The 25,078-nt window shown below is 45.6% G+C and overlaps 1 protein-coding gene across 1 annotated transcript in view; it reads left to right on the forward strand.

Moving 5' to 3' along the window:
- Positions 1-617: 617 nt before the first annotated feature.
- Positions 618-25,078, forward strand: part of LOC115557084 (immunoglobulin superfamily member 21) — a gene marked incomplete in the record, with an annotated part of 104,563 nt that continues 80,102 nt past the window's right edge. Inside the window, 1 exon segment of the mRNA XM_030374669.1 lies at positions 618-1,154. Within this exon segment, the coding sequence (XP_030230529.1) occupies positions 1,016-1,154 (139 nt within the window).

A 25,078-nucleotide genomic window follows, 5' to 3' on the forward strand; every position in this document is an offset into this window, starting at 1 on the left:
AAGCCTCCCGATGGCCGCCATAGGAGCCTATAAACCAGAGGACTGCCAACCAGGGCTCCTGCTGAGATACAGATCTGCAGCAATATGTTTCTACTCCCTTTTGGACCGCAGGCCGAGGGCAGAAGAAGTATCCGGACAACAACACGTTTGACAAAAACACAAACAGCCACCCCAACAAAGAGGAAACAAAACCTAGCATCAATAAATCGGCTTAATGGACAGAATTAGAGAGGTTTCAATCCAGGGTGGGATTAAGGAGAACTGTGTGAAATAAAGAGCGAATGATCAGGAATAGCTAAGCGGGCGTCTGTCTGGAGGGAGGGAGAAAACGCGAGCCAGCTGGAGAGAGAGAGAGAGAGAGAGAGAGAGAGAGAGAGAGAGAGAGAGAGAGAGAGAGAGAGAGAGAGAGAGAGAGAGAGAGAGAGAGAGAGAGAGAGAGAGAGAGAGAGAGAGAGAGAGAGAGAGAGAGAGAGGAAGGGAGAAGGAATGAGAGGGAGAGAGTAAATGAGAAGGAGAGAGTAAACGAGGGGGAGATTCCGAGGGGGAGAGAGAGAGGTGAAAACGAGAGAGAGAGAGAGAGGGGGGGTGAAAACGAGGGGGAGAGGGAGGTACAAACGAGAGGGAGAGAGAGAGGGAGTGTGAGGGAGAGCGAGAGAGCGGAAGAGAGAGAGAGAGGGGAGAGACGAGAACACTCACTGACTGAGGAGCAGATTTTCATTCCATCCGCTTTCGACTCCTCGGCTTCCCGGCTGAACCGCACATCCACTGACCTGAACCGCAGATCAACTGGGCTGAACCGCACATCCAATGGTCTGAACCGCAGATCCTCTGGTCTGAACTGCAGATCCACTGGTCTGATACGGTTTTTAGAGAACTCCTCCGCGTCCGATCAGGTCTCATGTTCGACTACGTCGCTCTCCACGGTGTCATCTCGGCCAACTTCACCCGTTTTCCACTCGCTCTTGAACTGCACCATGAATAGTTGGAGAGCCTCTGTCGGTCGCATCCCTTTGGCATGGTGGGGATTACGCAGCCCCAGAGCGGAGAGCATGTGAACGCAGATGGAGTTTGGGATTTATTGCGAAATAAGGGAAAGATGACCGTCTTCTCTTTGTGCTTGCTCTTGTGCGCGGACCTGCTGGACCTAGCCGTGGGTAAGCCAGTCCTCGGATCATCCCTCCATCTCTCCATGCACTCATCGTTTCCGCGGCGGTCGGAACCCTTTCGAAACCTTCCATTGCGCGGTGTTGCGTATTCGATTTGGAAAGGGACCGGCGGGTGCCGTTCTGTGATGTAATGCAGGCGGTGATGTTGGTGGTTCAACGAATCAGTTGAAGGGCGGCGATGTCCTTCATCACCGTGCAACTTTTACGCCAAGACTTACAAGTGGGGGAAGACAAATCCACGGTTATTAATAATTACGGGTCATGGATTCACGACGGTGGCTTGTGGGCATGCAGTTTGAGGATGGGTAAAAAAGTGGCTTTTGCCATCGGCTCGTCTAAATAATCCGAATGTAATGTAGGCATGTATAAATAGCGTTTACAAACGCACACGCATGGTACAGACAGGCAGGCTGTCCTCTCCAGACGTGATGAGTGTGGCCGTGGCTGCGGTACGACCAGCGGCAGACCTGCAACAGATCTCAAAGTTACTGCCTTGAAATATGTCACGGCATCTTCCTGTCGTGCACCCCCCCCCCCTCTCTGTGCTGCTCTGCTAAAAATGAGAATATCCAAAATGCTAATGTATTTTTTATAAGCGGTTGATGATGAGGTTATTCTCGGGGTAAAGGTTGGGTGCATTTGATGCTGTAGGATTACGCGTCGGATTCAGGGATCGATGGCTAAATTAAACTTAACGGCGTGTCAATGCTTATTGGCAAAGAGGCAACGACGTGACAATGATGGGATGGAAATTGCATCCACCTCTTGTCCATTACTGGTCGAGTCCCTGGCCATCCGCCGAGGCCTCGAGGCTGTGACCATTAAACACGCCCTGTTGTTCATCCGTTTGGGAGGACGTCCGCGCCCCCCGTCGTTGCCCCGATAGCTCATACTGAGCAATTATAAAAGTGCAAAAGGAGCAGTTAATTTGCTAGATGGTCTCCCTCAGAAATCATGGCAACAACTGTCCATCGGTCAGTATACTTATCCACGCCTCATGATGCTACGTCAGTGTTCGTAACACTTGACTGGAAGTTATTCTCGCATTAATTTATTCCAGTTGTCTCCCAGGAGAGGAGTTTGACAGGCTCAACCCAGGAGCGACAGAGAAATGTCCACACATATTATATTAAACCTCTGTTGAACATGGAATCGTTTTTAGGCTGTGTATCAGTTTGTCATTTTTGTCAGAGTAGGCTATTAGATCAGAATAATAGTCTACTAGTCTGAGTCCAAAAGTTTCCCTGTGTTATCCTGGCCCACGTTGAACAACAGCAGTCAATGGGTCTACTGTAATAGCCACCGATAGACGATGTGGTCAATGTGATGAGCTGCTACCGCCACCTCTGACCTGGTATTAAAGTGGGGTTGTTTTATCCCAGCTGTTGTCGGTTAAAGGCAATGTTGCAGGGTTTATTTTACAACGAATTTGTGCAATTTGCTTGTTGGTATTTAAGATTTAAACTGTTATTTATTGTATTTAATGTTGTTAGTTATCACAAAACGGAATGTAATACGAAAAAGTAGGTAGGACCTACTATTTTAGCGGTTTGCTATTGATTCTCATTTCCCCCAGAATGCATTGCATGACGTCACGTTGGGGAGACACGGACCAAAGCCGCATTGAGGCCCTTGAGAGTAGAGACTAGTAAGAGTGTTCAGCAGATTATACAGATAGATATTATATATAGTTAGTATATACTACACATGAACCTCCTAAAATGGCGCAATTTGATTGGTTTGCTATCTCGGGATATTGGGCAATATCCAATGATTGACATCTCAAACTCGATATTGTTTTCATCGCAAAAGGTCCATTCTAACTTATGGTAAGAGGCTAGTCTTTAAATCTTTGCAGTGACTGAATGTTGATGATAAAACGGACTGTTTTGCATAAGATGAGTGTGTGCGACTGTGCGTGTGTCCTTTTCGGCTTCGCCATGCTGCATGGTTATGAAGGCCTTGTGGTTAGTTGTGTTCTTAGCAGCAGCCTAGCCTTGGAGTTGGATAAGTTGGAGTGATTGTGTAGTACGGGCGTGCGAGAGTGAGCGAGAGAGCACACCCGCCGTGGTGATGTTTGGCTTGTTGTGGGCTGTCCGTCAGCATCCGCCGGGTTGGACGGTGTGCTTTGTGTATGTGTTTAATGTACATCTGTCTGGTCGTGTTTGCGGTAGATTGATGGTTAAATAATGTCACACCAGGAACGGTTATACCTGCAGGCACTCATTTGCAAGTGCAATGATTGCTGTCCGATAGGCTAAGTTAGCCCATAGCTAGCATTATGCTTTCTATTTCTAGATCTTCTGACTAAGTTTCCCGGTACTTACGATATAATCGCTGTTGACTTTCACTTGGTGCTATTCACTGACAGTAAAAATAAATAAAAGTGTCGTTATTGCATGCACTAGTGTTCATTGACTAGCTCCAGCGCTCGTTGCCGCGTTGTTAAATGATAGCAACTCTGCACTCATTCTCCTCTGACCATGCATTTAATTGGCTTTGACCGCCATCAGTTCTCGGCAATTCCTCATTCGCCCGCTCACGTCTGACAGGTTCGAAATTATACTGCTGTGGGCCGTCATACATGTTATTTGTGATTCTTGCCACCTCTTAGACGCCATAGTTCTAGTACTAGGCTGAGGCCACCACGTCTCCTCAACGTGATGTCATCGCCGAATGGCGTTAGAAAACACGCGTTACTCCCAAAAACGACGAAAATTGGACTTTAACACTATTTTGGAGACACTTTATAAATGATACACATATTTTGAGTGCTTTATGTACCCATTAATAAAAACTACCGGTTAACCTGCACGTAGGCCACTTCAAAATCAAATCCAGTAGCCTAAAATGACGTCAGAAGTGGGAGTGTCCACCCAGATTCATACATTTTAAGATTTTGCAATGGACAATTATTTTGACAGACCATCCCATTAGTATTTTGCAATAAATTACACATGTCAATTTAAAAGATAATTTGGGTCGCGAACCGATTGAAGTATAAGACCATCAGGTAACACGCATTGGGGACCTTTATTGTGCGAGAGGAGATGTAAATGTTTCTCGACAAACTATTGTGAATATCGTGATTTCCAAAATGGTCATTTTAAAGGGATCTCACCAGTAGGTAGGCGCAGAGAGGACGCTTTACAGGCTGACCTGTCCATTATGCGTCTGGTACGACACTCCGTCTTGTGATGTCATCATCTATTTCACCCAAGACCGTGAGTCAATTTAAGTCATGAACTCCCAAATCCTAATTGAACCATTAATTCCACCCTCGTAATGATTCTGCCCTAGTTTCACGCATCTAATGCCAGGGGCAGAATTAAATAGTATTGAGCTGAGTAAACAGCAGTGAAGAAGGGGTTCAGGGTTTGGAGTGTGTTGGATTTGGCCCACACCAGACCAGCAGTCTAAGGGGGTGTTGATCTGTGTTTAGTTAGCTTTGTTTCCCGATTGTTTGTATTTGCTTAGCCTTGTTGCAATTGTGACTCAAGTGAAGAAGGCGGATTTGTAGTAGACAGCTGTGCCATGTATGTAATGTGTGACGATTCATTCATTTTTCTTTTTGCTTGCAAAATATTCGCAACCGGTAGGGGTTCAAGGTTTAATCAAGTGTTTCACAGAGTGGTCATGCTTTTATCCCCAAAGATATTAATGCCCAGTCCTGCACAAAATATGACTTAGTCAAGGGCTTGCAATTCAAAATGGATCCCTTTTATGAAACCAATAGCTTTTACTTAAATGCATCAGTGGTTTTACGCCACGTTTAACACTCAACTACTCTAGATGGTACTTAAGGTTTATACCTTAATGTCATCTTGTTTAGCTGTAGGCATCGCTATTCCTCCGTTGCTTTTGTTGGAAGCTAATGATTTTCTGACTTTACATTTCAAGGCAACGTGTGCGTTCTCTTTCCTTTGTGCAGTGTGATGTATAGTATGATATGTAGTATAATATAGCTCCATCACTTGGTTATGTTCTGTTTAACTGGGGTTTGGGCATGTGATATGTACAACACATCCTTTTAGTGCATCTGATCTGGGATCATTCTACTCTTTCAACCTGGGTTCATGCCTGGCTGCAGTCCTCCATTAATAATGTAGAAATGCAGCATCATAGTTCTGGATCCTGGGTATCTTGACTTCCAATCGGTGTGTTTAGGAAAAGGTGAAAGTGAGTACACACTGGTCACTCTTTCCACGGTGTTAACAGTTAGCACCAGCGTGATCATCAGAGCTATGTGCTTCTGGCAATCCTGCATTACCTCAGTGGTTAGAAATGAAGAGAGAACACAATTCCTTCTCCTGAACTTTGAGATCGGCCAAACCGCAGGATCACTGTGGTATGTGACCTTTGAGGTTAGGACTGACTACGCTTTTACACGCAGCTTTCTGACAGAGAATGTTTGACGTTCCACTTGGATGGTTTCAGGTGGGGTATTCTCTCTGATGCCACTCCTCCAACATCAAATTGACGTATATTTGGACAGTGGCTATATCAGGCTGAATGTAATAAGGTTTGTATTATTTCCTGTTTTTAACCAGAAGTAACTTTTTTATAAATGTCTTACCTGAGAGTCATATAACAAACTAGGCACATTTACTCACTGCTGACTGTACTTATCCCTTGTTTCTCACTCAGATTTGTAATCATGGATCTTTACAAAAATATGAATGAAATCTCTCACTCTTTATCATCGTATAACTGTGACATGGTCTTTAACAAAAAAAAGATTAGGATGTTTTTCTTAAGATCTTAATTAATGGCCTTTATCCTTAATCAACTTTTTTGTCCCGGTGGAACACCCTGACAAACGTAATTAATTTCTTATTTCCCCTTAGATGCTCTTTTTAGATGCTGTCAGTGGAGCAGGAAAGAACTTGAATGTGTCTGCGTGTTCGCACATAATTGACAGAAAGATTTGAATCTGTAGTCTCTCTCTCTCTCTCTCTCTCTCTCTCTCTCTCTCTCTCTCTTCCCCCCCCCCCCTTTAGCTTCCGTCGCTTTGTGCATTTCAGTATATTTCTTCTCCCCAGGCCTACCTCTGTCATCGCCGTGGAATCCACCCAAACACAGTATATAAGGAAACGGATCCATGAAGATGACCTCGTGCTTTGGTCTCGGCTCTGAGGTGAACAAAGAAAGATCCTTCAAACATCAAGCACCCTCTGACGTACCTGTGCATGATGGGCGGATTGAACGTAGCCACAAATGATAGCAAGAAGGCAGGTCGGAGGCTGAACGAATGAATGCATTCATGTTTAAACCAAGGGATGGATGGATGGATGGCTGGATGAATGCATTCATGTTTAAACCAAGGGATGGATGACTGGATGAATGCATTCATGCATGAGTTGAGGCATAGATTAATCGATGGCTGGGTGAAATGAAAGAAAATTGAACGATGAATAATTGGGAGGATGGATGAATAGAAGGATGGATGAATGGATATATTTATCTATAGTAGGGATGGGCACGAGTAGTAAATTCCAAACTCGAGTGATCGAAGGAATTCCTCGAGGATCAATCGAGTACTCGTTAAATCAAATCTATTTTTAGAATGCAACGCATCTGCAGCAGGAATAGGCCTGACGATGAACGGCAATTACCAACCAAACATGTAATGCTTATTCTCCATCAAAACAGTCAGAGTTATCAGAGTATTCATTATTTATTTTTGCAAACGTTCAAAACACATTTTCCTTACAAAAAGAAATATGCGTCTCACAATTTAAATCACGTCGAACCAAGGCCTGCGACAGTTTTTTAAAAAAACGAAACAAGTAGCCTAACCATTGCAAATAAATGATTAAAGCTGCAAATAAAACGGCAGCAAATGGACTATGGAAATACTCAGCGTTGTGATCTTCTCTACACGCCCGGGATTACAGCTGCGTCTTGCGGCAGTGAAAATAGCCGACACACTTTCACTTTCACCGTTGCTGCGGGTCTGCTTTCCCGAACTCACCGTTGTGTTTCAGGAGCATATGTTGCCGCATAGTACTTTCTGGTAGCTCGATTTCGCTTGGCATATTTTACATTTCACCTTATGATCTCCCATTTCTTTAAAGTATTTCAATTCTTCGCTGTGATTTGCTTTAACCGCCATCTCTTAACTTTTTGAATTCTGGCGTGCCTGCACACGGCACGGAACGCGCCATGGAAATGGATGCATTTAATTTTCTTTGTGCCCACGTCATGCGTTAGTGGCGCCGACAGAAAATTGATACATTTGCTTCAGAAAACTTTGTTTGTGTGTGTATATGCAAACTCGAGTTTGCCTGTCCACCAACCGAGTTCATTTGTAACGAGTAGTACTCGAGTAATCGATTCCTCACGCACATCCCTAATCTATAGATTAAAATGTGGTACATGAAGGCTCCTTCCAATTTCTTTGCAGAATAACGTGACACACATAAACGCTCAGGCTCCATCCTGAACCTGAAACTTCAAAAAAAATATTGTGTTTACTTGCTTTGTACATTTTTACCGTGCAGTTTGTCGATTGAGTCAATCCTTCGGTCTTTGCGCCTGTTGAATCGAGTCTCCACCCGACTCGGACGGGTTGACGCGGCGGGGCGGCGTGGCGCTGAACATATATTGCATCAGGCTAGCGGCGACTCAAATAAAGCCATGCTATATCTGCAGCCGCCCCTCAACACTGTCCCTCCCCGTGCTCTGAGTCACTGGAGGTGAGAATAGATATTGCTTTGGTTCCACAGCTATCTACACTCACAATCACTGGGATTTATTTCTCGGGCCGGGCTCGGCAGTTACATAAAATGATTACACAGAAATCACAGACCTCCATTGTTTCATTTAATTTACATTCCGCCCTGGTATTGTTTTTGGAAATAATCTGATGTGTTCCTCTCTCCATCTCCCCTCGTAGGAATCCTCAAATGGGTTTCTGCAGGCAGGTTTAAAATGAAAGCAAAGATCAATGCATAGAGAATATACTCAGAGGTGTGATTTGTTGCACATCTCCATAGAATTCTGGATCCTTTGACCCCCCCACCCCCCTCAGACCCGCGGTTATAAAGCATGTAGTGAACTTCGCGGTTTAATTTAAACCACATTATCCTGTGCCACTCAAAGGACACTATTTCGCTTGCAGCAGCCATATTTCTTATTGGCTCCTCTGCCATTCTTTGCATTTAATCTGCGATTCTTAACTAGGAAGTGTCCACAATGTGCAGCAGCGGCAGTCGCTAACAGAGTTATGGCGCGCAAGGGGCTGGTTTGCATTGATAATGGCCCTTTTCTTTTCTTACCCTCATTTCGAAAGATACAACTGCGGAAAAATAAGATCTTAATATCGCTTCCCTGGCACCGTGCAGTCATCGGATTGGTAAATGGTAAATTGTACTCCGATAAATCTCCCCTGACAGCAGGCCCTGAGGGCTTTGAGCGCGCTCAGCTGCATCAGACCGGCCGTCGGTCCGGTGTCGGGCTCTCCGCTGACCCTGGCTAGCACCTACTGACCACCCTGGTGGCCCCTAGTGGCCAGATCGGGATGGCGCAGCATCTGTCAAGTTAAAGGGCCCATGACATGCTATTTTATGTATTCTTTAATGTAGGTATTAGTGGGCAACTAACACAGTATTCAAAGACGTTCCCGAAATTCGGCCGTGGTGCAGAGTTACATCCACTCCGAGCCAGTCGCACATTGAGCTTCCCCCAAATGCGCTGTTTTGGCGTCTGTAGCTATAATGCAAATGAGGAGGAGCGAGGCGGGTCAAGGAGGAGGGTGGGGGTGTGGCCCTGAGCAGCTTGCAGCCACGGTACCATGCGCTCTTTTTACAGTGGATGTATCACAATGGCGAGGCGCACACAGCCTTTAGCCGTGTTCTGTAAATATTCTAGAACACACGGGAGTCCTGGAGCTCTATATCTAAATATTATCATAAAGCCTACATAGATATCTATATCATATAATATATATTATCACGGCCAAAAGCTGTGTGAGCCGATATTATGAATCTCAAACGACCGCGTTGGGTTCTCCGACGTTCCTGGTTCTTCCACGTCCACATCAATGTGAAGTATACTGAACCGCGACAAGGAGGAGAAAGGGATTGTTGCCGGGCAGCGCTTAGGCACCTCCGCCTCCGGCGGTGGTCCCTCAGCGGGGCTCAAGCGGGAGACATTCGCCGCCAACAATCCCTTTCTCTTCCGTGTCGTGGTTCATGTTCTTGAGGGAGTCAAAGCCAAAGTTACTTCCCCCCCAATTCATTCTCAACCTTGGCTGAGATAACCCCCACTACGAGTCTCGTTGTAGAAATTCCAGAGACGAGAGTCCGACGTGTTATGCGGCATAACACCAAAAGCTGTGTGCGCCTCCAGACGATATTATGATCACAAACGACTTTGTCGGGTTCTGCGACGTCTCTGGTTCTTCCACTTTCACCTCAATCTGAAGTCGACTGAACCGGGCGCTGCCTGCTGCCGGCTGCCCGCTGCCGGGCGATGGTGCCTCGCGGCAACCGGCGGCATGTCGCAGTTCATGTACTTCAGCGAGTCAAAGCCAAAATTCCTTTCCCCCAATTCCTTCTCAACCATGGCTCAGATAACCCCCACAACACTCTCGTTGTGGAATTACAAGAGACGTTCAAGAACCGACAAGAAACACTTGCGTTACAGTGTGTGTATTCACACACACATGTGGCGCTCGCACGGTCGTGTCTCATTGGCGGGCCAACGTCTCTGGCGGGCCAGGCAGAGTAAGGGGAGGAGCTTAGATGCTTTATGACGACATTAATAAAGACATTCCAAATCAGCGCGCTTGAGCCTCAGTTTTTTCAAAGGCGAGCAGAACAGCTAGTGCAAGTTTTAGCCACTGGGGGACCATTGGCAGGCTAGGGGAACTCATATTTATGTTAGAAAACCTCATAAAGTGAGATTTTTATGTCATGGGACCTTTAAAGTAAAACCTGGTGGTACATATTATGCAACCATTAGTCATTACAAGCCGTTTTCAAAATCTGCGTCTTCTAACATCACAAGTGGGCGTGTCCACCTAGATGAGTGCTGGATAGATCAGTCTACCTGCCTACCCAGTGGACTGAAGCAAACGTTGCTCATCTATCCAGCACAGATCTAGGTGGACACGCCCACTAGTGATGTCAGAAGACGCAGATTTTCAAAACGGCTTGTAACGGCTAATCACACTCACACCTGGTGGTATAACATGTCCAACCCGAGGAAGGACTCCCTAAGACACAGTGGGGAAAGTGTCTCCCAGTGGTAAGATTGGGGGATACACATAGCGCCTCAAAGCCATTCAAATGTGGCGATTCATTTCAGCTAAATATAGAGTGTCAAGAAGCACACAAAGAACCGGAACCTATTTTCGATTTCACCCCACTATTATTATCGACCTCGAACCGTTTCATTTAAAAAGAAGGCAAAAATGGAATTGCTGGTTCCTGGAGCATTCAGGGCTTTGAATTTCCCTGACTATTAATCCAAAGCATACGCATGTGAGATTATTTACCTGTACCAGTACTCACCGCACACTACTGAATGGGAAGGTTGTCCACTTACTTTTTACCCCAGTTCCCTTTTCAAATTGAAAGCCCAGATTGGTGTGAAGAGAAGCAAAGGCCTGGGCTAGACTTGAAACAGGATGGTGACCCAGAAATGACAGCTTTGTTGAAGGCTTTTAGATTTCATTTTTTGTCGATGCAGACTACTGCACTTGAAACGAAATTGCTTTCATTTAGAAAAAAATCAAATTGACCTCAAGAGGCCGTTGTGTTGTTGCATACAATAGTAATTCACTGCTATTTTTGTGGACTTGATGGCGTGAATGTAAATGTGAAGGATTATTAATGGCTCAGGTAACACATCATTATTTTTGACCAAATTAAAATGTGCCGTTGTTTCTTTTCCAGGAGGCTGAACATTTACACAGCGGTGTTCTAGGTAATCAAAATATGTAAAAAAAAAAAATAAAATCATACACACTTGAGCCAATATAGCAGAAAGTACCTCAGTTTAATAGCTCTGATACCATTAGTTTGACATTTGCTCCTAAAGTCAGAGTGCTGTGTTTTAGCAGATATTTTATCAATTATAAATGTGTACAGGCCTTCCCCATCACAGTACGACACTGATTACGTTGTTCTTTGACACATTCAAGAACCATATGCCAGGGAGGGCCGATGCTGAACCAGGGTTTTCCATGGATAGAATATCTGTTCCCTTTCAACGGTACATTCTGCACCCCAAAAAGTGGAGGGTAGTACAGTTTTTGACATTTTGGGGCCGAGCTAAAATGCTCTATTTGTAGACAAAATAAATAAATAACAGGTTGTAAGAGCGTTAACAATCTACAGTCACAGGAAGCCCTGTAAGCCGTGGGCTCACTTCAAAACCCGACCGGCCTGCGGGGACGACCACTGGGACCTGAGTCTCCCCTGGGCCCCTGTGTCGCAAATGCAACAAACCCAGCCTCCCTCCCCTCGCTTCAGGTTCCTCTGCCAAAAATGGAGAGCCCCCATCAAAGGTTACACGATTACATTACAGAACTGTGGTGTATAACAATTACACGCTAAACTATCACGTGGCATCACTGTTCAAGGTCATTGGGAGGCGGTGCACAAACTGTAATCACTTCAATGAATATTTTCTAATCGCATCTTACTTTCGCTTATGCATCAGCAGATATTCATGTCTCCAGCATTGCAAGTAATGCATTTGCATCCATCACCTCCCGTATCTGTCCTCACTCACTGTCCTCCTACCCGCTTCTCAGACGATGTAAGAGACGAGTTTAAAAGAAAGAGTATCCAGGCATAGAGAACCCCCTGCCTCTGGCCTGTATGGATGGCTGGGGTGCGTTCGCCGTCTCGGGCAGTGGCGGTGGAAACGACTGGAAACGGCCATGATGATGGCAGGGACGTGAGCGCCGAGGGCGACGAGTTGAAACAACGCTGTTACTTCCCCCTCTCTAATCCTGAAGGTCCTCGCTGAACGGACGAGGCCTAGCTCTCTCGCCGTCTGTACGTGTGTGTGTGTGTGTCTGTGTGCGTGTGTGTGTGTGGGAGGTTCAGATCACTCCGGTTCCCCTGAGCAGCTGCAGTTGCAGAGATAGAGAGAGTGCGTGAGAGAGCGAGAGAGAGAGAAGGCCTGCTTTGGTCCGTAGCATCTTGGAGGATTGGCCCCGTCTTGAATTGTAATGGTGATCTCCACTGAGCATGTTGCATCGCTAAACGGTGTCAAATCTGCGTTGAGCTGCACACTCGCTCTCTATAAACTGCATGTTAAGATGTGTCATTCCCTCTTTACTTTATACTGCAGTGCAAACCGCCTTCTTCTTCCTCTGCTTAATGTGTGATGGCTTCTGTGCTATCATGGGCTGCTTGTGCGCTCTCCACACACGGTTTCCCTGCATCACAATGTGTACTGTGTGTTTCTGCTTATCGTGTTGAAACATGGCTGCTGACTAATAACAATTGCAATGCCGCCGGGTCCTCATATTAAGGCTACTTATTATAGGCGTCTGGCAGACCCAGTGCCGTGCGCCATTTATCTCTGCATTCATAGCTCATCACCGCACACGGGGCTTAAGCCTCAGAGTCGCCATGCACGGATGATTTTTCATCTCTAAGAACATAAGAACACTGATTTATCGCCAAGCCCCCACTGTTTACTTTACAACCCTCGCGCACCTCCACTGTATATCCCCCAGCGGTCGACGAGGAGGCAGGCGGGAGTTATTCAGCGTCACGTTGACCTCCACTCTAAGTGATAGAATCCCTGGCGTCCTTGTGCTCCGACGTGCACCCCGTGTCAGGGTGACGAGGGCCGGCGGGGATGAGGAGCAACGTGAAGAGCATTAGCATTTAAGCACAACAACTCTGGGGATGATAAGAGGGGAGGGTTTGGCCGTCAGACGCCGGCGGCCTGTCGAGGGGCGGGGCGGGGGAAGGAGAGGCGAACTCCAGAGAAAGTTAACTTCTCGATAATCTTTGTCGCTACTCGTGTTTTTCCCTGCTGGCAGGCGGGCATGCTCCGCCGCGACGCAGATGACTCACTCAAGAGATGACTTTGTTGTTTTATCAACCTATACACACACAAGCCCTCGGATACATCCCTCCCATTGGCATATAATTACATTTGACGTTAATATATTCAAATCCACCCCATTTGCTATCTCTGTTTTCCTACAGAGGGAATGGAAAGAAATTGTCCCCCTCCTCTCAAAAGGTGGCATCCTATCTCTTCCCTGGCATTGTTGAGACATATTTATTCACATTTCCCATGACATCCCACACCACCATCCACACACACACACATATTTCCATCGCTGTGACTCCACTTTGATGTGTGTGTGTGTGTGTGTGTTGCTGGTGTCCGTGGCTATTCAGTGTCATCTCAGCCATTGAATACAGCGCTGGAGAGAAACCAGATTATGTGTGGAAAAAAAGGGAGGAGATACGGTGAGAGGAAAATAAGCTCTAATCTGCACATTGACGTCAGTCTGAATGAGTGGAAGCCGTGCAGATGGAAGTGTGTGGGGGGAGGTTGGTAGGGATTGTGTACATTTTATGACAACAGATTATTTTTTCTTCATGGAAACTCACTGGCTCCATCCCAACACGCCACAAACACACAGACTCTTTTTCTCCCCAGGGATAGGAAGGCTAGCGCTTTCTGTATCGCCACAACGGCATCACAAAGACGTCCAGATGCGGTCTTAGGGAAGGCTGAGTTAGTGTGATCATCCTGTGTCCACATCTGCCAGTTCTGATAGTGTTTATCGCAGTTGCTGCAAAGCCTTTTTATCGCTGGAGGACTTGTCATAATAGTTCATTGAGCTAATCTCCTGGGCCCACGACAGGTGTGGGCACTGCGCTGCCAACTGCTTGGGCAAACGGGCCTTCACGTGTTGGAACGGGCCTTCACGGGCCTTCACGTGTTCCACTGGAGACGTTCCCATGTTCATGTTCAAGATCTTAGTGTCTACTAATCCATGATCCACCAGCCTTGTCCTGCTCTTTTATTCATCCTTAACATGTCCTTGTCCATGTATGTTGCCGGTAACAACGTGACCATGCCGTTGACTGGCATTTTCTTTGTTTGGAACTGACAGCAGGTTTTGACTTCATTCACTTTGTTATGCTTTTTGTTTGACTATTTAGCCATTGATTTGAACCAAATTGACTTGCAGAGGTTTCCGATCCATGCCATTAGGTAGCAGCTAAGATGCATACCAGGCAGAAACCGGGGATCAAACCAAGTGACCATGGGCTGATAGTCAAACATCACTACAAGATCCTGCCCCTACTAATATAAAGTCAAATAGAACCTACATTAAATACTCACTCTAACAGACCACTCTATACAGGCCCCCCCTCCCACACGAGTCCTGGAGCTCTGTTTGCCAGTCTGTCATGCATTGGTGTTGACTCTTCCACCTGTGATGTCACACATGGAGATGTCCAATTGGAATGGCTCGTTGAATTTTGTAGTCCTTGTGAAGTACCTTGGCTGTCCTGTTGTTTTGTATCCCACTTCACACAGGACTCATAACTCCACATGGTAAGTGGCACTCCTACCTTTTATATCGCTATTCTTCTTTCCTTTTTTTCTCTGTTTATGATCTATAGATCACAGATCAGGTTAATAGCGAGGAACTCATCTCCACCTGTAACCGTGTTTTACAACAACTCTATCATTTAGTTAACCTTTAAGAGACCTAAATGTGGATTTCCATGGCAATGTATAAGGCCAGTGGATTCTCCAACTTTATTCCTTTTGCAAGGGAAGCGTGCTGATTCAGTGGTTCCAAAGCCTAACAACACGTTGATTTATCCAGAAGGAAAGAAAAAACAGAAGTAACGCAATGGAATCACCGACGATGTCAAACATACTTATCGGCATTATTTGTACATCTACAAGAGGACTTGCAAACAGTAGGAGATTATCTTTCAAAAAATATTCTCCCGAAGATCCTTTGGTCGTGATGTTGAGCTCCTCAGTTGTACCACCTGATCTGTTGTGAGGGGAGCACAGCGTTCATGGGTACCTTAATCCATCCCCATGTTCTCCCGTTGACACCGTTGTTGGGGAGCCGGTGCTGCTGGGACCTGGTCATGGTATTCATCCTGGAATGCAGACTCCAGGTTCTCAACGTGGAGACGGCACAAGGTCGCGGGCCACATCTGCACTTGTTAGATAAGAGCAATGAGATTTGTGTTGTTAGATTGGGTGCTGGAGATGGGTGCCTAGGGAGGGAGCATAAAATGGCACGGCTCAGTTTCCGGCTCTCAGCGAAGAGAATTGTTGCGATTCATCCGGTGTTGTGTTTCCCAACTTCTCTGGTTGCCCTGAGACGGCTCTGATCCAGGCCCAGTCTGAATCCTTTACTCGTTTAGACCGTGAGTGGTCTCAGTCGGCCTAATAGCTTTGCACTCTCAAGAAATGCTATATTCTTAATTTTGCCATTATATAGCCAGCCATTCGGCACCTATTGCAGTCCCTCACCATCCTTGGAAAGAGGGATGCATCTTCTCTGTTCCCTCTGGATGCTTCTTGAGGTTTCCTCTTAGATTCTGGGTGTTTCTCCTTTCTTTTGACAGCAGGGGGCTTCGGGTCAGAGGGGGGCTTATAATTTGGGCCTTCAAAGCTCCTTGAGAACTTTAGCTGTGATTAAGGGCTATACAAATAAAACCCAGTCCACAATATGGACCGGATGGAACCAGGAGGAAAAATCCTTTACAAGCTGCTGCTTGTGGAAGCCTTTCAAGATCAGTCAACCGTCAAAAAAGTTCCTTTGAGTGTTTTTAGTGAATGCATAAGAATTGTTGTTTGGTTTCGTTGAGTTGGAATAAGGCAAGAAGAGGCCTGAAACACAGGGCCTGGAATGTCTGTTCAGTAACTAAACGTACCCTCGTAGAATGTGTTTGCGCCGCTAACTAGAATGCTCCTATTGTTGAACAATCTCGTTGTTGTTCCCGTAGATTGTTTCCTTTTTCCTGTGCCATACTTCCTCCTCCTCCTCCTCTTCTTCTCTTTGTTAATAATGCATCGTCACCACGAGTCCTTTCATGGAAGAGGAATTGGAAGACATCCCCGTCATTAGACCCAGTCACAGCTCAGAGAGCATTGGGCCACACGTTCCACAGTATCGAGACTGTTATTGCTACACCGAAAGTTTTGGGGGGAGGGGGGATTTTGGAGATTAATCTCTTTGGTAGAATCATATGCAGGCAGCCTCATTTTTAGATTCATTTCACTGCCTTCTGTGTATTTCCCCTGGTGAATATGTGTTCCCAAATGCGCACAAAGGCAAAATCCAATCTTTCCAGTTTGTGTGTCTGGCGTCTGCGTATGATGGCTTTCAGAAGCTCTCAATGAAGACATCACATGTGGTTGTGATGCCACTAGTGAGAGATGCGATGTAGTTACACGGGCCCAGTTCGGTATTTTCACCTTTCTGTTTTAAAGTAGGACAAGGTTGCATCGGTCAGTGACCGAGACAGAATTCGTGTTTATGCTATTAGGCTTAAGATCAAAAGAGTTTCTACTAAGGTCAGTGACTCAGGATGTGGATCAAGCACGGGGCGCATATTGAAGCCATCAAGGTGGAAGCCGTACACACCCACGGAGGATCTGTTGATCCGCTCAGCGTCGAGACATCACAAGGCCAAGTCTGTGATCCAGAAAACAACCGTTCTCGTATGCTTGTTCTGGAAACCTATGCATGTATGCATGCATGGCTGGCTGACACGTACAGCCACGCCCGGGCGCACAGTCCCGCGTTCAGCTGGCATCAGTTGATGGATCCATTCCTACTCGCTCAGATGAATTCTTTGAGATCCAGCGACGCTGCCATGTTGTTATTTTTTTCTCCCCGCTGCTGACGCTGTCATCTAGAATTAAAGCTTATTGTGGAGTGAAGGAGCAGGCATCTGTCAAGCCCTGGGAGCCACAGTCACCCCCCCCCCCCCCCCCCCCCCCCTGGCCCCCAACATCCCTCCCCCCACCGCCCCCCACAACGGGGTGGGCGAGGGAGGGGTTGAACTAAAATGTGTCAAGTCAATGGGGGATCCATAATCCCTGTTCTGCTGCCGTTCCCTGTGAGGGGGGTGCTGGTTCATCCCATTGTCCAAACCCCACCCATGTGGAATGACACATGGGCTACAGAAGAGATTATACTGTGTTCATCTGGTTGTGGGGCTGGGGATATTACTGACGGAGGAGGGTTCGGTGATCCTGATGTTTCTGCTTTTATATGTTGGAGTTGTGCATGAAAATAGGTTGTTGATAATTGTGCATAAAAATAGAATGGCGACAAATGACAAACGCACACACTGCGACAGACGCCACAAGGTGCAAAAATAACACCTGCCCTCATTGCAGACGACGAACAACGCATTTAGGACCGGCAGGTGCTCATCCAAGATGGCTACGCGGTAAAACTAATTGTCACAAAACCTTTTTACAATCAAAACACTAACACTATCCATAAATAGACTCATTCATTAGGATTATAAACGTGTGTTAGTCTAAATATATGTTTTAACTGTTTTATAAGTGCAATAAAAGGATGTGAAACAGTGATGGTTGAAATGAACACTAGGAGGCTCAGTGAGAGGGATGTTAACGCCATCAGATTATATCTGCAGAGAGGAGGATTCGCCTTCAATATCCCCCCACAACGAGAACCTTCCAGAACACCTTGGAGGGGGGGCGTGATGAGGTTTCAATTGGATTACCGACTTCTATCGCAATATCTATCAGAATAAATAGAATCTGTTGAAAAGTATGCAGAGGAATTGTGCAGGCCTAATTTCGGGAGGTTTTGATACGTTGTGGATCATTTCACAAAACAAACGGTTGTCATGGGGCAATATTGAATATCAATCATCATTTTATTTCTTAAAGGGGGGATGGTTATGGAATTTGACTGGTTTGATTTCCCCCCAAAAAATCTCTCTTCGAAATAATGCAATAATGCAGGATAAAATCGTGATGGAAGGAAACTAAATCTCCAAATCCTTTTTTAACGGATTTTCAACGCGAGACGCTTCCATGGCAGAAGACAACGAAACCAAGCTAGATACAAATAAACAATGTGCTCACCCTAAAGTCTGTGTGGCCTGCAGTCGTTAGCGATTCTCCACAACTTATAAGTGGTTTTCAACAATGAACTGTTTAACTGTAAAATTAAACTATGAGTACACCAAAAAAAGCAAGAACTGCCGCTATTATGGGACTCCCTGTCAAGTTGTGAAACATATTTACGGTGATAATTAGTTACCACTGGATTGGTAATAGGGTCATTCTATTCAATTAGATTTCATTATAAACTATGGCTCGGGGATGTGGCTGTAATATACAGTATATATACTGTATATCATTGTCATTATTAAGTAAAATGGTTTTAAGTTACAGCATGTGGGGGTCCTTTGAGTTTGACCTACAAACAAAACGGTTTACGTTTTTATAAATTACGTTGAAAAAGAAAAATGCTTTTTTGTTCTTTTCGTATTTTGTCATTTTAACTGGCGCTGTTGGCCTGCTGTGCACAATGTGGGGGTAACGATGCAATCTCTCCTGCTGCTACTTCTACCTGCAGGCCTGTGATACTGTCGAGGGTTCTATGGATGGATTAAATAAGAGGACCCGCCTGACTAGAGTACGTTGTGTTGAGAGGCGGAGACTGGGTGTTTAAGTCTTAATACGCTGGTATCGCGAATCATGTTCAATTAGCCCTCTCCTAAAGTACTGTTCATTACTGACTGAACAACAAAAAAAAACATTGACGATAGAATCAATAGCGTGAACAGAGATGAGGCGTTGTGTTTGAAATGTTTTTTTAATGTACTCTGTATGTGTGTTTAGGGTCGGAGCAGGGCCGGGGTAATGAGATGGGCCAATTGCAAAAGGGAGGGAATATCATGGGCATCCACAGTGTAATTTCTGTGAAATTAATTGTGTGCTTTTCATTGTAGGCAATGGAGTCTATTACCAAGCACTTTACATATGGGGTGTGAATTAGAAGCTGCCGTTGTGGTGAAGCGGTACCAGCCTCGTATTAGCAGTGCTAGTGGATGTCGGTTTGCCTTTTCCCCTTCCCCTTTTTGCGATTATAAGGTCACTGCACACAGTTTCATCCATTGCGTTAATATTAAAAGTTAATGGAGGAATGGCATGTAGGGGCCTAGGGATGTTAACTACATTCATACATTCATATTCCTGTGTGTGTGTGTGTGTTTGTGTGGGTAGGTCATGTGTGTGTGTGTGTGTGTGTGTGTGTGTGTGTGTGTGTGTGCGCGCCTGTAGCAGTGCATTAAGGGACAGTAAGCAGCAGAACATCCTCACATACCTCCGAGGGGAACGTCTTATGGTGTTAGCTGAGAGAAGTTGGGATGAAAGGGAGCGAGTTTGGGCACCAGTCTGACACTAAAACGCACAAGTAAGTGTGCATAATAGGCCTAACATTACACAGACTGCCTGTCGCATGTTTATTTAATTTTTTAAACCGGGGCTTCAAAAACTACATTGGAGGGTATTAAGATGTAGAAAAGCAAATAAAAACTCTTTGCATTTACATATTCAGAAAATGAATGAATAAATAAATAGTTAAAATGTAGCCAAGTGTAGTTTATATTTTAACCATTAATTACTATTATTAACCTTGCTGATCTGATGTATTATTGTCAGACATCTTAAATGGTTCAATCTTAAACACCTTCAACTGCACATTCTTTCATTTCACATTTCAAGACAGTGATCCAATTTTCTGATGTTAGACTCAGTTAGCGGAGTGCGCTAAATCAAGAATGACGACCTCTGCGTGCTTATGAAGCGTGAGATGAATCATCTGCTGTTAATGCCGAGGTAATGGTTCAGGCTGCAGCTGGCGCCGTTGACGTAAGACACGCCCATCATACATGTTCCGCACGCGAGGAACATGTATGAGAAATTACCCTACTGCAGCCTCTTCATCACCAGCCTCCTCTTCGTCACCAGCCTCTTCATCACCAGCCGCTTCATCACCAGCCGCTTCCTCACCAGCCTCCTCTTCCTCACCAGCCTCCTCTTCATCACCAGCCTCCTCTTCGTTACCAGCCTCCTTTTCATCACCAGCCTCTTCATCACCAACCTCCTCTTCATCACCAGCCCCGTCATCACCAGCCCCTTTGTCTGCACCAGCCTCTTCATCACCAGCCTCTTCATCACCAGCCTCTTCATCTGCACCAGAATCTTCATCACCAGCTTCCTCTTCATCACCAGCTTCCTCTTCATCACCAGCCTCTTCATCACCAGCCTCTTGGTCAAAGAGAGTGTTCTTACGTTCACGGCCTTTGTTCTGCCCAATGGGAGCCCTTCCCTCCTGTAGTCGTGGGGTATCGTAGGGCTCCTCTAAAGGGGCGGAGCGCGGTGGAACGTGTTGACAGCCCCAGTGTCAGCTCTTGCAATCAGGCGTCTGATCCCATCATCCGTCGCCGAGCGGCACTCTGTATAAATGGATGTCGCCCGTGGCAGGCCCCTCTGCGCTGCGGGGTCGGGCCCCGGGGCCCGGCTCGTTATTCAGGGTAAACAAGCACGCATAATTAATGGAATGCCCACTGTTCTTTCATCTGGGTGCCCTTCCGCCGCCGTGCCTCATCGCGGCTGCCTTTCCCCGCGCTGCGGAACGACACGTGAAGCTACAAAGTCGATTTTTCTAATACCTTCATTTTGAAGCTCGGTCCGTCCGCCGGCCGCTGACGGATCGTACGGTTTGAAGGGGGGTCTGTTAAGAGGGGGGGGGGGGGATCATTTATACCATGTCGGACTACCTTCCCTTTAATAGCTCATGGGTTTTTCCGCTAGCGGTCTGTCTTTTGTATCTTGCTCCGAGGCCTTAGTTCCCTCACAGTAAGTCGACGCACACTCAGAGGCAGGGAAACTGTAATCTGGTATAAATTCTATGTTCCAAGGGCTCTGTGGAGACAGGGAGGTGATGGATGAAGTCTGTGGGATAGAAAAGGGCGACTGACAGCGCGTCAGTCTGTTTGATATTCAGAAGGGTTTGCTTCCTCAGCCTGACCTAACTAAGCACTAAATGCCCTTGCGGTATTAAAACTCCCACACACACAAACACGCACACACACATACAGTGGTGGCATTTTCCAGAGGAGAAATACACCTTCAATAATATATATATTTTTTAAGTAGTGCTGAATCTATTCGTTGATGAATTGATTGAGCTGTTGGTTTATTTTTTGCAACATAAGTGACACGAGAATTTGATTTTTTTGATACTTCAATAAACTACAACCTTCAAATAACAGCACGGTGTGTAGGTCAACAAGTCAGTATTGTAAGGTCTGTCTCAATGAGTGACAAATAAATTGAGTGTCAAAATGCTGCATCTTCACTTTGATTTATGTCGGCTGTATCGAGTAGACATGCCAAGCATTTGCTGGAGTTGAGAGTATAGGTTATACATATTTCACTATTTGAATCACTGTGGAGCAGGGACACAGTTCAGTGGTGACGCTGTCAGCATGATTCAAAGTCAGCCATTACACACTCTAGCTAGATAGTCATGTTATCAGCTGTTAACAGGCTTGTCACGTGACCAGCTGTTACACACTACTCATATGATCAGCTGTTAACCATACTATTCATATGATCAGCTGCTACCCATACTAGTCATATGATCAGCTGTTACCCATACTAGTCATGTGACCAGCTGTTACATACTAGTCATGGGATCAGCTGTTACCCGTAATAGTCATGTGACCATCTGATCAGGTCTCCCTCAATCCTCATCATTATTCATTCATTCTATTAATCAATCGGGTCCACCCCTCACTAGTATCCACATTAAATTCTGCATTCAGAAACAAACTCATGAAGTGTTCCTACAGCTGGAGCCAGCTCAGTGATTCTAAAGCAACCCTTTCAACCACTCAACCTGTCTCCCGATCCGCCTCCTGACGCGTTCCTTCTGTGACTTTATCTTTATGAGGCAACATTTACCACCTCTTCTCGTGTCTACGCTGATGTCTTCTATTAGCTGTTCACTTCTCTCCATTCAGGGAACCCGAGTATCATCTATAAGACATTAAGACTCAGTGGGATCTGGCGAATGCACCTTTTTGGATGATTTATGAGCCGCCAAGAAGAGTAACCTTCCTCCAGAAGTCATGAATCGCAGACAGCACTCGAGGACAGAATGCGTTTGAGCTGTTCCTGGGACCGGGGGTGACTGGTGGGAGGAGCCAGCGCCGGCCCCCTGCTAGGGTCCGGTACTAAACCCTCACAGCCGAGTTCAGCCCATCCCTCCGATGTGGCAACAATACACACATCAAAAAATAACATAAAGGCAAATGTTTCACATTCAGCGGTCAAAATGTCAGACACACAGAGCTGGGATTAATGCCGGGGCCCGGCAGGGTTAGGGCCCCCGTGGCTCCACACCCAGTGGGGCCCGACGAGGTTTAAAGGGCCTTTTATAAGGACAGGCTGAGTTAATTTGTAAAGTGCGACTTAGCGTTCAGCTGTCGGCTTCTCGAGGGCTCGGTCGAGGGCCCCATGGATGATGTGTTGGAGCAAGGACTGATTGTATTCTGAAGTCATTTGGCTCGAGCAGGAATGTATCATTTCTGTAGTGTGTTGACCAGACTCCCATAAAGGGGTAAGTGGGTTTGGTGTGTGCGGCCCGCCCGTTATCGTCCATGAGTAAGATGTATCTGAATCGACAGTCACCTTGGATTAAAGTGTTTAAATTGTTTTATAAAATACATGTTTGTTTGTGTCAAACATTGCGAATGTGTGGGCTTCTGTGTGCAAGTTTCGTAGCCACAATTGGTTTCTGGAAACGGTCATCAAAGAGAGAAAAGTCCAAAATTGAATCATGAAAGGGAAGCCAAAATAAAGAGAGAGAGAAAGTGAGGCTGAGATTATTTGCCCAAAAAAGCGTCTACTTTGGTCTCCTGGCAGGCGGGAAAATGTACGTTCATTTTTTTTGTTGTTATTTTTGCAATCATACCGACTGATTGGAAACAAAATATGTTGAATCTCAAATAATCAAAAGGGTTTCCTCACTCTGGCTTTGGATTTGTAAGAGAGAGACTCAGATGAGTAGTGGTGGCACCGGCACAATCAAGAACTATTTTGATTCTCTTTTGGCGTGGTACAAATGTTTTAATATATATGCTAATACACAAGATGGTCCCTCATTTAGTGTCTCAGATGCTGTTGGTGTCTGACACAACGGTCCGTTGCGGTCTTAAAGGTGTCGGAACTGCTGTTGGCTTAGTTTTTCAAAGCTTTACTAAGTGACTACATCTATAACCGCAACCATATTGAGAGTAAGAAGAACGACCGGATGAACAGAGCTGCAGATAGCCGGGCTTCAATGTTTAGGCCATCGCGCTGCAAGACAGCGTCATTTGGAGCAAAAGTGATGTCTGTAGTAAATAGCCAACATTTTCTGACAGTCTTTGGTTTACAACATTGGAAGCATTCCGAGCTTGTGTTATGGCTGTCGTTGCCAAAAACACTCCTTCATTCATTTTAATATTTGATTTGTTATAGTTTACTCACCAAGATAAGGTATCAAATTATGATGTTTTATTTTTGGGTGATATTTGTCACCTTAGGGGATTCGACATATTCTGGTATATAAAATAAGAATTTGGGCCAATTCCCTGTGAATCCCTGTTTTTTTGATTGGATCAAGAAAATTTGATTGGACATGATTACATTGTACAATTTAGGTCGTTTTTTACCCCGCAGTAATTTGTCGACAATCAATGATTTGTCCCCACAAAACGTTGGACCACAAAGATAGCAATTGTTTGGTAAAAGTGTCAGGCCCTCGGCAGCCCTTGAAGTGAAGGCTCCTGATCTTTTCAGTTCGTAATTGAAAATGTCAGTTTATTATTAATAGCCAAGGAAATATCTTTCCACACTGTATCTCTACTGTGGCTTATGAAATACCCAGAGACTGTGCTTCTCTGAACTGTGAACTAATGTGCTATTATTGCTATTATGTTGGTTATTTATATCTTTCACCTTATCCAGGGTTCTAGTAGGTGTGTGTCGAAAATAAGAATTCCTCGCCTCTGCCCATGAAGAATACTTACAAAAACCCCAGGAAACGTACCACTCTGTGCTCTCACGGCCATTCTATACACTTATTTCTCTTGCTGTGACTTGAGTACAAGATTACGGTAGTCGCGGTACACTGTGGTGTACAATTGAGCACTGTCTCCAAATGAGCGCTGAGCTCTCGTTGTAGCCCTCTTCACTGTAATATGTCAGCCTGTGTGTCCACCTCTTAAGGGCCCCTCCATCACCACATGTATTTCTGCTTTGAACAGCAACCCGGGCCCCGATCGGCCCCCCTGGTGCCAAGGCGCTGTGAAGCATAGTCAGCAATAGGTAATCAATAGAGATTTACTGGACAACTTTCCCCGGCTATCAGTGTGTGACATCATTCCTGTCACTTTCGTTGTGCGTGCAGCAAAGTTCGGCCTGAGGACTGCTGTAATTTCTCCAGACGTCTCTTAAAGGCGCTGTGCCAGGCGTCTGGCCCCCCTCTGTAGTTTGTAGTTTGTAGTCTGGGTAGTTTGTGCTGATGCCCGTGGTTGTTCGCTCGGGAACGCTCTTTGAGTGGAACATTTCTGAACGGTACGATTATTAAATTGGTGGACCATGATCAGTGAGTCCCATTTCCTCGGCTGGGCCAAGTCGTGATAGGGTGCAATATATAATATTTATGTTGTTGAATGCCTCGGCACAATATATACTGCACACTGAAGTGTACCTGAATAAACCCCAATGTCCCGTCTAGGATTATAAACGACAGTATAGTTGTCACTCCAGTACGGGTTACGAGATGACATAAAGAGAACATTGGTGTAAAACAATTAGAAACTCAGCACAATCCA

The sequence above is a fragment of the Gadus morhua genome, chromosome 13, assembly GCF_902167405.1.
Source record: "Gadus morhua chromosome 13, gadMor3.0, whole genome shotgun sequence".
NCBI lineage: Eukaryota > Metazoa > Chordata > Actinopteri > Gadiformes > Gadidae > Gadus > Gadus morhua.